The sequence below is a fragment of the Cetorhinus maximus genome, unplaced genomic scaffold, assembly GCF_964194155.1.
Source record: "Cetorhinus maximus unplaced genomic scaffold, sCetMax3.hap1.1 HAP1_SCAFFOLD_323, whole genome shotgun sequence".
NCBI classification, from domain to species: domain Eukaryota; kingdom Metazoa; phylum Chordata; class Chondrichthyes; order Lamniformes; family Cetorhinidae; genus Cetorhinus; species Cetorhinus maximus.
The window spans coordinates 169,517-185,198 of NW_027596273.1; the positions used below are offsets into that span (position 1 = coordinate 169,517).

The window sequence follows — 15,682 nt, forward strand, 5'->3', positions numbered from 1 at the left end:
CTCCACCCCTGCCCGTCCCTCTGTCCCCATCCTGTCTTCCAATCCCAGCCCCGGCCGTGTATTCACCATACCCCCTGACCTTCCCCTCTCTGATGCTGAACGTTCAGTGCTCAGAAAAGGACTCAGTTTCATACCCTTATGCCCTCATCTCAATGAATTTCGGGCTCGGCACGATGCTGAACTCTTCTTCCGCCGCCTTCGTCTCTGTGCTCACTTCTTTGGGCAGGAGTCCTCTCCCCATTCAACAGATCTTTTTACCCGCCACCAATATTCTCCCTCCACCTGGACCCCTCCCTCTGGATTCTTACCTTCTCTTGATCTTTTCATTGAGAACTGTTGGCGTGACATCAGTCGTCTCAATTTCTCTGCTCCTCTCACCCACTCTAACCTGTCTCTCTCTGAACTTGCTGCACTCCGTTCTCTCATGTCCAACCCTGACATTGTCATCAAACCTGCTGACAAGGGTGGTGCTGTTGTTGTCTGGCACACTGAGCTCTACCTCGCAGAGGCTGAGCGTCAACTCGTAGACACTTCCTCCTTCCTCCCCCTGGACCATGACCCCACCACTGAACATCAAGCCATTGTTTCTAGGACTGTCACTGACCTCATCTCCTCTGGAAATCTTCCCTCCACAGCTTCCAACCTCATAGTCTCCCAACCTCGGATGGCCCGCTTCTACCTCCTACCCAAAATCCACAAACAGGACTGTCCCGGCAGACTGATCATGTCAGCCTGTTCCTAGCCCACGGAACTCATTTCTTGCTATCTTGACCCCATTCTCTCTCCCCCGTCCAGTCTCTTCCCACCTACGCAATTCCTCTGACACCCTACATCATATCAACCATTTCCAGTTCCCTGGCCACAACCGCCTCCTCTTCACCATGGACATCCAATCCCTCTACACCTCCATCCCCCACCAGGATGGTCTGAGGGCTCTCTGCTTCTTCCTCGAACAGAGGCCTGAACAATCCCCATCCACCACTACTCTCCTCCGTCTGGCTGAACTTGTTCTCTCACTGAACAATTTCTCCTTAAACTCCTCTTGCTTCCTCCAAATAAAAGGTGTGGCTATGGGTACCCGCATGGGCCCCAGTTATGCCTGTCTCTTTATGGGGTGTGTGGAACATTCCTTGTTCCAGTCCTACTCCGGCCCCCTCCCACAACTCTTTCTCCGGCACATCGATGACTGCTTCAGTGTTGCTTCATGCTCTCGTCTGGACCTGGAAAAATTTATTAATTTTGCTTCCAATTTCCACCCCTCCATCATTTTCACATGGTTCATCTCTGACACTTCCCTTCCCTTCCTTGACTTCTCTGTCTCAATTTCTGGTGATAGACTGTCCACCAATATCCATTACAAGCCTACCGACTCCCACAGCTACCTTGATGACAGCTCCTCACACCCCGCTTCCTGTAAGGACTCCATCCCATTCTCGCAGTTCCTTCACCTCCGTCGCATCTGTTCTGATGATGCTACTTTCAAAAACAGTTCCTCTGACATGTCGTCCTTCTTCCTTAACCGAGGATTTCCACCCACGGTGGTTGACAGGGTCCTCAACCGTGTCCGGCCCATCTCCTGCGCATCCGCCCTCCCACCTTCCTCTCCCTCCCAGAACCATGATAGGGTCCCTCTTCTCCTCATTTATCACCCCAACAGCCTCCACATTCAAAGGATCATCCTCCGCCATTTCCGCCAACTCCAGCATGATGCCACCACCAAACACATCTTCCTTTCACCCCCCCTGGCAGCATTCCGCAGGGATCGGTCCCCCTGGGACACCCTGGTCCACTCCTCCATCACCCGCTACACCTCAACCCCCTCCCAAGGCACCTTCCCATGTAACCACAGAAGGTGCAACACCTGCCCCTTTACTTCCCTCCTCCTCACCGTCCAAGAGCCTAAACACTCCTTTCAAGAGAAGCAGCATTTCACTTGCACTTCCCTCCATTTAGTCTACTGCATTTGCTGCTCCCAATGTGGTTTCCTCTACACTGGGGAGACCAAATGCAGACTGGGTGACCGCTTTGCGGAACATCTTCAGTCTGTCCGCAAGCATTACCCAGACCTCCCTGTCACTTGCCATTTCAACACACCACGCTGCTGTCAAGCCCACATGTCCGTCCTTGGCCTGCTGTAATGTTCCAGTGAAGCTCAACACAAACTGGAGGAACAGCGCCTCATCTTCCGACTAGAGATTTTACAGCCTTCCGGACTGAATATTGAGTTCAACAACTTTAGATCATGAACTCTCTCCTCCATCCCCACCCCCTTTCCGATCCCCCCTTTTCAAATAATTTATATATATTTTTCTTTTCCCACCTATTTCCATTATTTTTAAACGTATTTCCATCCATTGTTTTATCTCTACCTTTTAGCCTATTTTGATCTTTCCCCGCCCCCCCATCCCACCCCCACTAGGGCTATCTGTACCTTGCTCGTCCTGCTTTCTACCCTTCATGTCACCATTAGCACATTTCTTAGCTAACATCACCACCGTCAACACCTCTTTGCCCTTTTGTCTATGACATCTTTTGGCAATCTCCACCTATCAAGGGCCCTCTATCCAGCTCTACCTGTCCCACCCCCCCCCCCCCCTTAAACCAGCTTATATTTCACCTCTTTTGTATTTTTCCTTAGTTCTGATGAAGAGTCATTCGGACTTGAAACGTTAACTGTATTCCTCTCCACAGATGCTGTCAGACCTGCTGAGTTTTTCCTGGCATTTTGTGGGGCTGACACTAGGAAAAAGTGACCATGAAAACTGCTGGATTGTCAAAAAAAACCCAACTGGTTCACTAATGTCCTTCAGGGAAGGGAACCTGACACCCAATCTGGACTACACAAGACTCTGGCTTCTATAAGAACACAAGAAATACGGCCTGTTGAGCCTGCTCCACGATTCAACACGATCGTGGCTGATCTTGGTATTCGCTCCACTTTCCTGCCTGCTCCCCATATCTCTCGACTGCCTGAGAGACCAAAAATCTCCGCATCTCAGCGTTAAATATATTCAAGGATGGAGCATCCACAACCCTCTGGGGTAGAGAATTCTATTTTGACAAGAGAGATGGAGAGAGAGAAAAAGAGAGAGAAGTGGGAGAGACAGAGAGAGGGCATGAGACAAGTGGGAGAGAGAGAGAGGGCTGTGCGAGAGACAGAGGGCAATGGGAAGGCATTTTATAGACCTACAACTTAAACCACAATTTGACAAAATCTCCCAAGTCCTCAACCTCGAAGGACCAGGGTAGCAGGTGTATGTGAACACCATCACCTCCAGGTTCCGCTCCAAGCCATACATATTCTGACATCTGACATCCAGTACTGGATGAGCAGAAATTTCCTTCATTTAAATATTGGAAAGATGAAAGCCATTGTCATCAGTCCCTCATACAAACTCCATTCCCTGGCCACCAACTCCATCCCTCTCCCCAACAACTATCTGACGCTGAACCAGACTGTTCACAACCATGGTGAAATATTTCACCCCAAGATGAACTTCCAAACACATATCCACATCATCACTAAGACCTCATTGCCCGACTCCAGCCAAGGCTCAGCTCATCTGCTGCTGAAACCGTCATCTATTCCTTTGTTATCTCTGGACTTAACTCTGGCTGGAGGTTCTAGAACTAAGGGCCACAGTCTCAGAATAGGGGGCCGGCCATTTGGGACTGAGATGAGGAGGAGTTTCTTCTCTCAGAGGGTGGCGAATCTTTGGACTTCTCTGCCTCAGAGGGCTGCGGAGGCTCAGTCATTGAACATGTTCAAGACTGAAATCGATATTTTTGAGATTGATTCAAAAAGTAGTGGCAGCAGAGTCTTTGAATATCTTTAAGGCAGAGGTAGATAGATTCTTGATAAGCAAGAGGGTGAAAAGTTATTGGGAGTAGGCAGGAATGTGGTGTTGAGGTTACAATCAGATCAGCCATGATCATATTGAATAGCGGAGCAGGCTCAAGGGGCCGAGTGGCCTACTTCTACTCCTAATTTGTATGTTTGCTGGATTTCTCATATTAAAAACATCAAAGTACATGGGGATAAGTGCAGGAAAATGTTGTTAGAAAATGTTGTTGAAATAGAAAATCTTATTGAATGACGGAGCAGGCTTTAAGGGCTGAATGGCCTATTCCACTCCTATTTCTTATATTCTCTCCTAATGCACTCCCAGCCAGCCTCCCACATTCAACTTCCCTCTAATCTTGAGGTGATCCAAAACTCTGCTGCCCATGTGCTGACTCACACTGAATCTTGATTACCCATCACCCCTGTGCTCACTGACCAACAAAGGCTCCAGGTAAGCACCACCAAAATTTTAAATTTCTCATCCTTGTTTTCAAATCTCTCCATGGTCTCACCCCCACTATCTCTGTAATCTCCTCCAGCCTCACAACCCTCCAAGCTCTCTGCACTCCTCTCATTCCGTCTTCCTGAGCATTCCCAATTTTAATTCCTCCATCCTTGGTGTCCACGCTCTGAGCTGCCAAGGCCATAAACTGTTGAATTTCCTCCCTAAACCTCTCCCCCTCTCTATTGTTCCTTCTGCCTTTAAGATTCTCCTTAAAACCTACCTCTTTGACCAAACCTTTGGCCATCTGCTCTCATATCTCCTTACATGACTGTGTCTAGTGTTGCTCTATAACATTCCTGTGAAATACCCTGGAAAGGTCTATTACATGAAAGGCATGATATAAATACACATTGTTGTTGTTGATTTGAACATATATCACCGTTCCTTCATCATTGTTGGGTGAATAACCTGTAACTCCTTACCTCACATCATTGTAGGAGCACCTTCACCACATGGACTGCAGCGGTTCAAAAAGGTCAAACATCATCTTCTCCACATGTAACTGGGGATGGGTAATATCTGCTGCTGGTCTTGTTAGTGAAAGGGCAGAGGAGTGGGACTAGCTGATTTGCGCTTGCAGAGAGCCAGCACAGACAGGACGGGCTGAATGGCCTCCGTCCGCATTGTAACTATTCAATGATGAAGAACCGACACTGGAGACCAGGGACCAACCTCTGGAACCAATGCCCAGCCTGATACAAACCGGCTCTTCATTGATCTGGGAGCTGCGGCCCCGCTCGGTGTAAACGGGGGAGGGTGACCGGTCAGTTTATTTCCGGGGTTTGCGGTTTACACAACATGTTTCCGGAGCCTCTCCGTCCACCCGCCGGATCCATCGCTCCCTCCGCCCCGCCGTCCCCCACTTTACCCATTGTGGACCCGTCTCCTCATCGCCATTACCCGCACTGCGCATGCTCCAGTCACTGCCCGGCCCCGCCCCTTCATTCACTCCGATTGGTTGGAGCACCAGCCGCACCCGCTCGGTCCTCCAGTCCCGCTCCCTCTTCCTATTGGTCCGGAGCTGCCGTCAATCACCCGGGCATTGTGACGGTTTCAGACGCTGAGAGCGGCCACAGACTCAGCCTGACTTGCTGATTCTTGGCAGCATTTTCTGTTTGGGAATTAGAGCTAGAGATGGATGGTCAGTTCCCCTCTGTCCGGGGGGGATTCACACTCATTTCCCCAGTGCAGTAATTATCATGTTTACTTTACATGAGAAAGTCCCCTCTTCAATCCCGGCTGGAAACTTTGTGTTTAAAATTGCTACTGATGAGGAATTAGCAGTGAGTTTAGTTTCATGTCGAACAGGGTGACAGTTCCTGTTGTCTCATTCTTTAAAAGCTCCTTCTTCACCTTTATACAGGTAACGATAAGTGAGAGAAAACTGATCCACTCTGACCCCAAAAACAAGATACTGCAGATGCTGCAAATCCGACCTCAAAACAGAAAATGTTGGAAACACTCAGCAGGTCAAACAGCATCATTCACAGTGAATGTTTCAGGTCGTTGAACTTTTATCCAAATTGGAAAATTTCCCAGATTTAACAGTTTATAAACAAGTCCAGAGTCAGAGAAAATGGGCAGACAGAAGGAAACAACAAACGGTCTTGTGACAGGATGGAAGGCTGGAGAGAGTAAATGATAAAGGGGACAATGGTGCAAGGCAACATTGGGTGACAATGAGACAATTAAAGAAACTAATGGGACAAGTAAACATATAAGACAGGTTCAGAGGAGGGATAAATGGTAACAGCAGAGCCATTACCAGCATCTGCTGCCCTAAAAATGGGAGTGATGATTATGATATGAAATTATTGAAATTACCGTTGAGTCTGACGAGACGAGTAGCTGTTCCTTGAGCTTCGGTTGGGCTTCATGCGGCAGTACAGGAGGCCGAGGGCTAAGAGGTCAGACTTGAAGTGAGGCTGAGAATTAAAATAGTAAATGAGAAGAAGCTCAGGATCACACTTGCAAAGAGAATGGTGATTTTACATGAAGCAGTCACCCAATCTGGATTTAATCTCCACAGCATAGAGGAGACCACATTGTAAATTGTAAGAAGTACAAATAGATCACTGTGTCACCGGGAAAGTGTGCTTGGGGACCTGGAACGTGGAAAGGGAGGAGGTGGCAATGAATCTGTTTCAATAAGTTTGTAACAGGCCAATGCACAGTTGTTCTGCTGTGCTTTATATTTTAATGGGAATTGTCAAATGTTTTTACCACTATGATCTTGGCTGGTGGACTATAGTGTCCTCGCATTTCTCTGTTGATCTATCCAGGAGGGCTGGTGTGGTAAGAAGGCTTGGTCTGTAAATTACAGTCACTGTGAACGTGATAATGGAACATTTGTATATCAAAGGGCAATAATACCTGATCACCTATCGAGTGAGTGAGTTTGTAACAATGTAACTCAAATGATCACAGCTACTGCAGGTGATTCTCTGGCTACAAGCCGGTAAGAAACAAATCAGGAGCGTGCAATCTCACCCAGCTGGACACCAGTGGAGGGGCATTGGAGGAGGATGGATTGGTCAATGGTGTCTGCTGCCCTTGTCCTTCTAGATGGTAGTGGTCGTGGGTTTGGAAGGTGCTGTCTAAGGACCCTCGGTGAGTATGGAAACGGGAGAGGGAAAGCACTTCAAAGGAATTAACTTGTGTTATAGATATTAAAAAGACTCCGCACACTGTGAGTTAAACACAAAGCTGATTTATTTTAATTATATCCAGAATATTAGCACCTACAACTGGGCTGGAGTTTATTAACATCAGCAGAAACAGACCCCAATGAACATGGTTCAGTCCTGGATGTGATTGGCAGAAAAATACAATCACTGTCGTGACTTGTAAACTCGCTGGTGACTCAGCAGAGTGAATGACTGAGTGAATCTCCTCCCACACTCGGAGCAGGTGAACGGCCTCGCCCCAGTGTGAACTCTCTCGTGTCTCAACATGTGGGATAACTGAGCGAATCCCTTCCCACACAAGTAGCAGGTGAATGGCATCTCCTGGTGTGAACTCGCTGGTGTACAGTGAGTTGAGATGATCGCTTGAACCCAGTGCCACAGTAAGAGCACCTGAACTGGATTTCATCAATGTGAAAACGTTTATGGGATATCAGTCCCCCGGAGCTTTTATAGCACTTCCCACAGTCTGAGCATTTGAAAGGTTTCTCCCTAGTGTGAACTCGCTGGTGTCTCAGCAGGTTGGCTAACCAATTAAATCCCTTCCCGCACTCGGAGCAGGTGAACAGTTTCTCCCCAGTGTGAACTCGTTGGTGTGCAGTGAGTTGAAATGATGCCTTGAACCCAGTTCCACACTGAGAGCACCTGAATGGCCTCTCCTCAGTGTGAACACGTTGATGGGACATCAGTTCCCCAGAACTTCTATCGCACTTCCCGCAGTCTGAACATTTAAAAGGTCTCTCAGCAGTGTGAATTCGCTGGTGTCTCAGCAGGTGGGATGACTGAGTGAATCCCTCCCCACACTCGGAGCAGGTGAATGGTTTCACCCCAGTGTGAACTCGTTGGTGTGCAATCAGCTGGGATGATCGAGAGAATCCCTTCCCACACATGGGGCAGGTGAATGGCATCTCCCCAGTGTGAATTCGCTGGTGTACTGTGAGTTGAGATGATCGCTTGAACCCAGTCCCACAGTGAGAGCACCTGAACGGTCTCTCGTCAGTGTGAACACGTTGATGGAGCAGCAGTTCCCATGAACTTTTATAGCACTTCCCACAATCTGGGCACTTAAAAGGTCTCTCCCCAGTGTGAACTCGCCGGTGTCTGAGCAGGTTGGATGACTGAGTGAATCCCTTCCCACACTCGAAGCAGGTGAATGGTTTCTCCCCAGTGTGAACTCATTGGTGTGTAATCAGCTGGGATAATCGAGAGAATCCCTTCCCACACATGGAGCAGGCGAACGGTCGCTCCCCAGTATGACTGCACCGATGAGTTTCCAGCTCACATGGTAACTGAATCTCTCCTCACAGTCCCCACATTTCCACGGTTTCTCTACACTGAACAGTGCTTTTTCCTTCCATGTTCAAGATGCTATGCTATTCAGGTTACGATGTATTGGGCAACTCCTTCAGATGCTGTTTTCTGACTGCAGATCCTCCCCTTCTAATATCCTGTGAAGCTGATTTAAAACAGAAAAAGGGGGTGGAGAGAACACAGAAAAACACAAAGGCAGGTTGTGAAATTGAGCTGAATGAAGAGAGAGAGAGAAAAAAAAACAGAGGGTAGAGAGAGATTTTATATGTTTTATATATCTACAGCTTGACCAGAACTGTGAAGGAATCCCCAAAACCCTCAACTTCCACCACCTAGGACTAGGGTAGCATCACCTCCAAATTCCCCTCCAAGTCACACAACGTCCTGACTTGTTTGACATCCAGTCCTGGATGAGCAGAAATTTCCTCTATTTAAATATTGGGAAAACAGAAGCCGTTCTCTTCAGTCCCCACTACAAACTCCACTGCCAGCCACCGACTCCATCTCTCTCCCTGGTAACTGTCTGAGGCTGAACCAGGCTGTTCACAACCATGGAAAAATATTTCACCGGAAGATGAGCTTCCAAACATATATCCACATCATCACCAAGACCGCCAATTTCCACCCCAGTAACGTCGCCAATCCACCCTCGTCTCAGCTCAGCCCCTGCTGTAACCATCATCCATTCCTTTGTTACCTCTAGACTTAACTATCCTAACACAATCCCAGCCAATCTCCCACATTCAGCCTCCCTGTAATCTTGAGGTCATCCAAAACTCTGCTGCTCCTGTGTTCACTGACCTACAAAGGTTCCCGGTTAAGAAGCAGCAAAATTTTAAAATTCTCATCCTTGTTTTCCTCTCTGGCTGCGATCATTCCTATCTCTGTAATCTCCTCCACCCACACAACCCTCCACTCAGTGGATTTCCTCTCTGGCTGCGATCTTCTCTATCTCTGTAATCTCCTCCACCCACACAACCCTCCACTCAATGGATTTCCTCTCTGGCTGCGATCATCTCTATCTCTGTAATCTCCTCCACCCACATAACCCTCTGAAACATGTGTTCATCTCTCACCGGCCTCTTGAACATTCCCCATATTAATCACCCCACCATTGGTGCCGATCTTTCCGTTACCAAGACCACAAGCTTTGGAAATTCCTCCTCCGTTCACCCCGCTCTGCAGCAGCAGGAGCCCCTCAGCTGTCGCTCTGCTCTGCTCCAGTAGCTTCTCATTCGGGAACCTGCAGCTTACACAACATGTTTACGAAGATCTCCCGTCCACCCACCGGATCGTTCGCTCCCTCAGACCCTTCATCCCTCCCTCACCGATTGCGGATCAGAGAAAGAAGCTTCTCTCCTTCGCCAGTGCTCACTCCGCGCATGCTCAAACACTGTTCGACACTACGCATGCGCGCTTACTCCTGTTGTGTGTATAGGGGACATTCTCTACCGCGGGGAATGCTGGGTAACCCCTTCCCCCATTGAAAGTCCAAATTAGGATATCCTGATTTGCTTTCCTGTTGCGGAGTGGAAGCTGGGTCGGAGGGTCCAATACTAAAGTTAAGAAACAAATTATACCGAAAGCCAACTGCATGGACCCTCCATTACCCACCAGAAAAAAAGAGAATTGGAATTAATGGCGAATCGAGAATCCCCAAAACAGCAGCAAAAACAGAATTCCAACCACTACAGTCGCATGTGAACTCATTAGCATCACAGCGGGTGGGAAGAACAGGTGAATCACCGCCCACGCACACAACATTTAAACAGCCTCACTACTGTGTGAAAGTGCTGAACATGCATCAAATGCTTTGAACTTTCAAAGTTGGCGGGAAAACTGAGTAAACGCTCCCGTAATCGTGAATTACCTGGATGGTCTCTCTCTAGAGTGACTGTGCTGCTGTGTCAGTAAATGGGATGACTGAGTGAATCCCTTTTCACTCTCAGCCAGTACAAATCCTCTCCCTGGTGCCACAGCGCCCCTGGTTTTTCAACTGAGACTGGTAATGAAATCGCTCCTCAAAGTAGACAACAATAGCTTGCATTTATACAACAGCTTTAATGCATTAAAAACTTTATTAAAACTTACTCATTCAATAGTGAGGGTGATTTGCACCATTGACGCTTACTTGAGTCTCCCATTTGCAGGCATCTTGCATTTGTTCTCACCGAGGTCATAAAATGAATGCAGCAAAATCAGACGTGCTGAGATTTCATGACACACTTGAGTGGAAATACAAGTTCGTATTTCCATCGTCCCACATGTGAGCAGTTCGTTCAGTTAACAACAGAAATGAATGGGTCTTTCGATGCAGATAAACACAGTGACTCACCGTGTCAAAGATGTCTCAAAGCAATGTGTGCTCCCAAAGACAGGCAAAGAGGGATCAATTATAATTAACGCATCATTCTCAAAGCTGCTCCTTGTAAAATTCTTTGATTTTGTTGAAATGCTGACTGTTGTGCTAAATTTCAAATCAGACCCATATCAAGTGCATTACCTGGTGTCTGGCATTCTTTTGTTTGCCAGTCACGTTTGCAATTCGATGTTGTATATTTCAGAGAGTCTCAAGTCAACCGAGGGCATTAATATCAAATAGAAATATATTAATACTGAATGTTGAATGAGGTAAAAAATTGCTGAAAAAAGTTTGTTGAATTTCGTCTTCTGAGGAGGAGAAGGGCGTTCCTAATAATTGAGCAGAAAGGATTGCTGCCTGAGACATTTGCTGGACCGAGCCTTCTGCATTTTGAAATTCAAACAAATTAAGGCACCAGGTGGAAACCAACAGTTCCCTTCCTGTAACAAGAGTCATGACGTCTCAGTCTAACCATTGGAAACCTCCAAACATTCTGGTAGCTCAGCACTGCCCTGTTTCCTAAACAAATATTTATCCTCTGTAAGATTCCGGTGCAGGAACAAAATTATATCAAACTCAATGAAGTAAACGAACAACTGAAGCACGTGACCTTGGCAGGGCTCTGTTGATCTCCTTAACAAACATTTTCCTCTATAATATTTCACCCTAGATTGAAGGGTTGTGGAGCAAAAGTAATAAGATTGTATAAACCAACTCGGATATAATGAGATGTTTGATCAGAAAAAAAAACACTTTCGTAAATTCGATATGAGATCAAGTGCACAATTACATCATATTCATATGGTAAAGTACATTAGGAACCCAAGTCCAAATCGTCATGTGAACCTTGTGAATTAAGGCAAACTAGGCATGGATTCTGCAGAAATTGCTTTTTCAAAAGGGAATTGAGCAATTTAATGAAAGGGAGAAAAAAACTGTATTTTTAAGAGAGAGAAGCAAATTGTGATTAATTAGTTTGCTCGTTCAAAAAGGGGACAGAGGTCGGATGGTGGAAGGGCCTCTTATGCCATTATATGGATACATGGTGATAGGCCATATTATGAATACATTGTTATATCAGTCTCGCTGCAGCATTCCTGATAATAGCAGCTGAATTCCATTTCTCTGAAACAAACACCCAGACTGCTGCTGTGTTAGAGTGCAGTTTAACATTCCCGCCAGGCTCATTAAAAGCACGGCAGTTTCTGAAGTCTAGTGGTTGTCACGTTCGCCACACATTCGAAAAGTCCCCGGTTCGAAATCGCGTGGAAACATTATCCAAGCTTGCTAATTTTGAGAGAATTTTGAGGAGAAAATTTGCGTATGTCAGGGTTGGTGTTGAATGTTACCTGAATGTCTCATGCTACAGGTATGGTGCTTTTGCTCTTACCTGGGCCTTAAAATTAATACAGCAAAATCAGAAGCGCTGAAATTTCATGACAACCTCAGTCAAAATAGCTCTGATGAAGAGTCATACGAACTCGAAACGTTAACTGAATTCCTCTCCGCAGATGCTGTCAGGCCTGCTGAGTTTTTCCAGCTATTTTTATTCTTGAGTAGAAATAGATGTTTTTTTATTGACTCGGCACACATTTTAGCGGTTTGTCCGAGCAGCAACAGAATTCAGTGGGTTTTTAATGCAGATTTACATCGTTACCCACCACCTCTAAGATGTCTCATAGTAAAGGGTGCTCATAGAGACAGGCGCAAGCGATGCCGTAATTGAACCAGAGGAAATGACAGAGCTGGTACAGAATCACTCATTTAACTAATTGGTCTTCAGCATAGAGTATCAGGAAAAACAACCCAGGAAGATGTGGAAACTGAGGCGCAGTGCAGATCTGCTGGTTTCCCTCCTGTCTTCCACATGGACGCGATTTATGTGCCAGAAAGCTTCTCAGCTGGAACAAAGAGGGATGAAATAGAATGAACAAATCATTCTCAAAACTGTTTCACCAGGTGGAAACCAACAGTTGTCTTCCTGTAACAAGAGTCATAACCTCTCAGCCAAACCATTGGAATCCAGGCTGTTAAACTCTAACAAACATTTTCCTCTGTCATATAATACCCTCGATTGAAGAGTTGTGGAGCAAAAGTAATAAGATTGTATAAAACAACTCGGATATAATGATCAGAAAAAATAACACGTTCGTAAATTCGATATGAGATCCATTGCATAATTATGCCATGCTCATATGGTAAAGTACATTAGGAAACCAAGCCCAAATCGTCATGTCCTTGGGTCAGGGCAAACTTGTGAATTAAGGCAAACCAGGTATGGATTCTGTAGACTTTTTCAAAAGGGAATTCAGCAATTTAATGAAAGGGGGAAAAGAAACAGGTTTATTAAAAGAGAGAAGCAAATTGTGATTAATTAGTTTGCTCGTTTAAAACGGGGAAATAGGTCGGATGATGGTAGGGCCTCTTATGCCATTGTATGGATACATGGTGCTCTGCCATTTTATTATTACATTGTTATATCAGTCTCGCTGCATCATCCCTGATAAGAGCAGATGAATTCCATTTCTCTGCAGCGGAGACCCAGGGTGCTGCTGCGTTACAGCGCAATTTAACATTGCAGACAGGCTTACTGCCAATGAATGGGTCTTTCGATGCAGATAAACACAGTGACTCACCGTGTCAAAGATGTCTCAAAGCAACGTGTGCTCCTAAAGACAGGCAAAGCGGGACCAATTATAATTAACGCATCATTCTCAAAGCTGTTCCCTGTAAAATTCTTTGATTTTGTTGAAATGCTGACTGTTGTGCTGAATCTCAAATCAGACCCATATCAAATGCATTACCTGATGTCTGGCATTCATTTGTTTGCCAGTCACGTTTGCAATTCGATGTTGTTGTATATTTCAGAGAGTCTCAAGTCAAGCGAGGGAATCAATATCAAAACAAAAATATTAAAACTGAATGTTGAATAACGGAAAAAAATGCTGAGTCAAGTGTGTTGAAGTTCGTCTTCTGAGGAGGAGAAGGGTGTTCCTAACGATTGAGCAGAAAGCATTGCTGCCTGAGACATTTGCTGGGTCGAACCTTTTGCGTTCTGAAATTCAAACAAATTGAGGCATCAGGTGGAAACCAACAGTTGTCTGCCTTGAACAAGAGTCGTGACCTCTCAGCCTAACCATTGGAATCCTCCAAGCATTCTGGTAGATCAACCATGCCCTGTTCCCTAAGCAAATATGTATTCTGTAAGGTTTCATTCCCAGGACAAAATTATTGCAAACCAAATGAACGAAACGAACTATTTCAGCATGTGATCCTGGCAGGGCTCTGTTTAACTGTAACAATCATTTTCTTCTGTGATATAACACCCTCGATTAACGAGTTGTGGAGCAAATGTAATTAGATTGTGTAAATACCTTAGAAATAATGAGATGTTTGATCAGAAAAATGAGCACTTTCGTCAATTCGACATGAAATCAAGAGAAAAGGTAAATAATGTTCATATGCATAGCTATGTAGGGGACCCAGGTCTAAATCTTCATGGCATTGAGTGAGGGAAACAGTATTATTTAAGGCAAACTAGGCATGGAATCTGTAGAAACTCCTTTTTCTAAAGGGAATTGTGCAATTAATTGATATTCAGAAAAATAACAGGTTTCCTAAAAGAGAGAAGGAAACTGTGATTAATTGGTTTGCTCTTTAAAAAAGCTGACAGAGACAGGATGTTGGAAGGGCCATGGTATGGATACGTGGTGTTTTGCCATTTTATGATGACCTTGTTATATGAGTCTGTCTGCAGCATTCCAAATTCTAGCAGCTGAATTCCATTTCTCCCAAAGAGCCAGAAAGCTGCTGCGTGACAGCACAGTTTACCATTCCACATAGGCTCACTGCCGCCAAAGTCATGCCATGTTTCTGTAGTGTAGTGGTTATCACGTTCGCCTCACATGTGAACGGGCCCCCGTTCGAAATCAGGCAGAAACATTATCCAAGCTCGCTAATTTTGTGAGAGGGAAATTTGCGCAATTCAGGTTTGTTGATTAATGTTACCTGAATCTCGCATGCTCCAGGCATGGTTCTCTTGCTCTTACCCTGGCCTTAAAATGAATGCAGTAAAATCAGAAACGCTGAAATTTCATGACACACTGAGTAGAAATAGGTGTTCGTTTTTTGACTCGGCATGCATTTTAGCAGTTCGTCCAAGCAGCAACAGAATTTAGTGGGTTTCGATGCAGATTTACATTGTTACTCACCGTCTCAAAGATGTCTCATACTAAGATAAAAGCAAAATACTGCGGATTCTGGAAATCTCGAACAAAAACAAAAATACCTGGAAAAACTCAGCAGGTCTGGCAGCATCTGCGGAGAGGGAAACAGTTAACGTTTCGATTCCCTATGACTCTTCAACAGAACTAAGAAAAAATAAAAAAAGAGGTGAAATATAAGCTGGTTTAAGGGGGGTGGGGTGGAAAAGGTTGAGCTGGATAGAGGGCCAGTGATAGGTGGAGATAGCCAAAAGATGTCATAGACAAAAGGACAAAGAGGTGTTGATGGTGGTGATATTAGGAAAGAAATGTGATGATGGGGACATTAAGGATAGAAAGCAGGACGAGCAAGGTACATATAGCCCTAGTGGGGGTGGGGGTGGTGGGGGGGATCGAAAAAGACTAAAAGGTAGAGATAAAACAATGGATGGAAATACATTTAAAAATAATGGAAATAGGTGGGAAAAGAAAAATCTATATAAATTATTGATAAAAGGCGTATCGGAAAGGGGGTGGGATGGAGGAGCGAGTTCATGATCTAAAATTGTTGAACTCAATATTCAGTCCGGAAGGCTGTAAAATGCCTAGTCGGAAGATGAGGTGCTGTTCCTCCAGTTTGCGTTGAGCTTCACTGGAACATTGCAGCAGGCCAAGGACGGACATGTGGGCATGAGAGCAGGGTGGTATGTCAAAATGGCAAGCGACAGGGAGCTCTGGGTCATGATTGCGGACCGACCAAAGGTGTTCTGCAAA

General features: G+C 45.6%; 1 protein-coding gene across 1 annotated transcript in view; it reads right to left on the bottom strand.

Annotated features, from left to right (window-relative positions):
• Positions 1-15,682, bottom strand: part of LOC144673272 (uncharacterized) — a 74,222-nt gene that overhangs the window by 43,202 nt on the left and 15,338 nt on the right. The window contains 3 exon segments of the mRNA XM_078535188.1: positions 6,115-6,128; positions 7,302-8,277; positions 13,878-13,883. Of these exon segments, the coding sequence (XP_078391314.1) occupies positions 6,115-6,128; positions 7,302-8,277; positions 13,878-13,883 (996 nt within the window).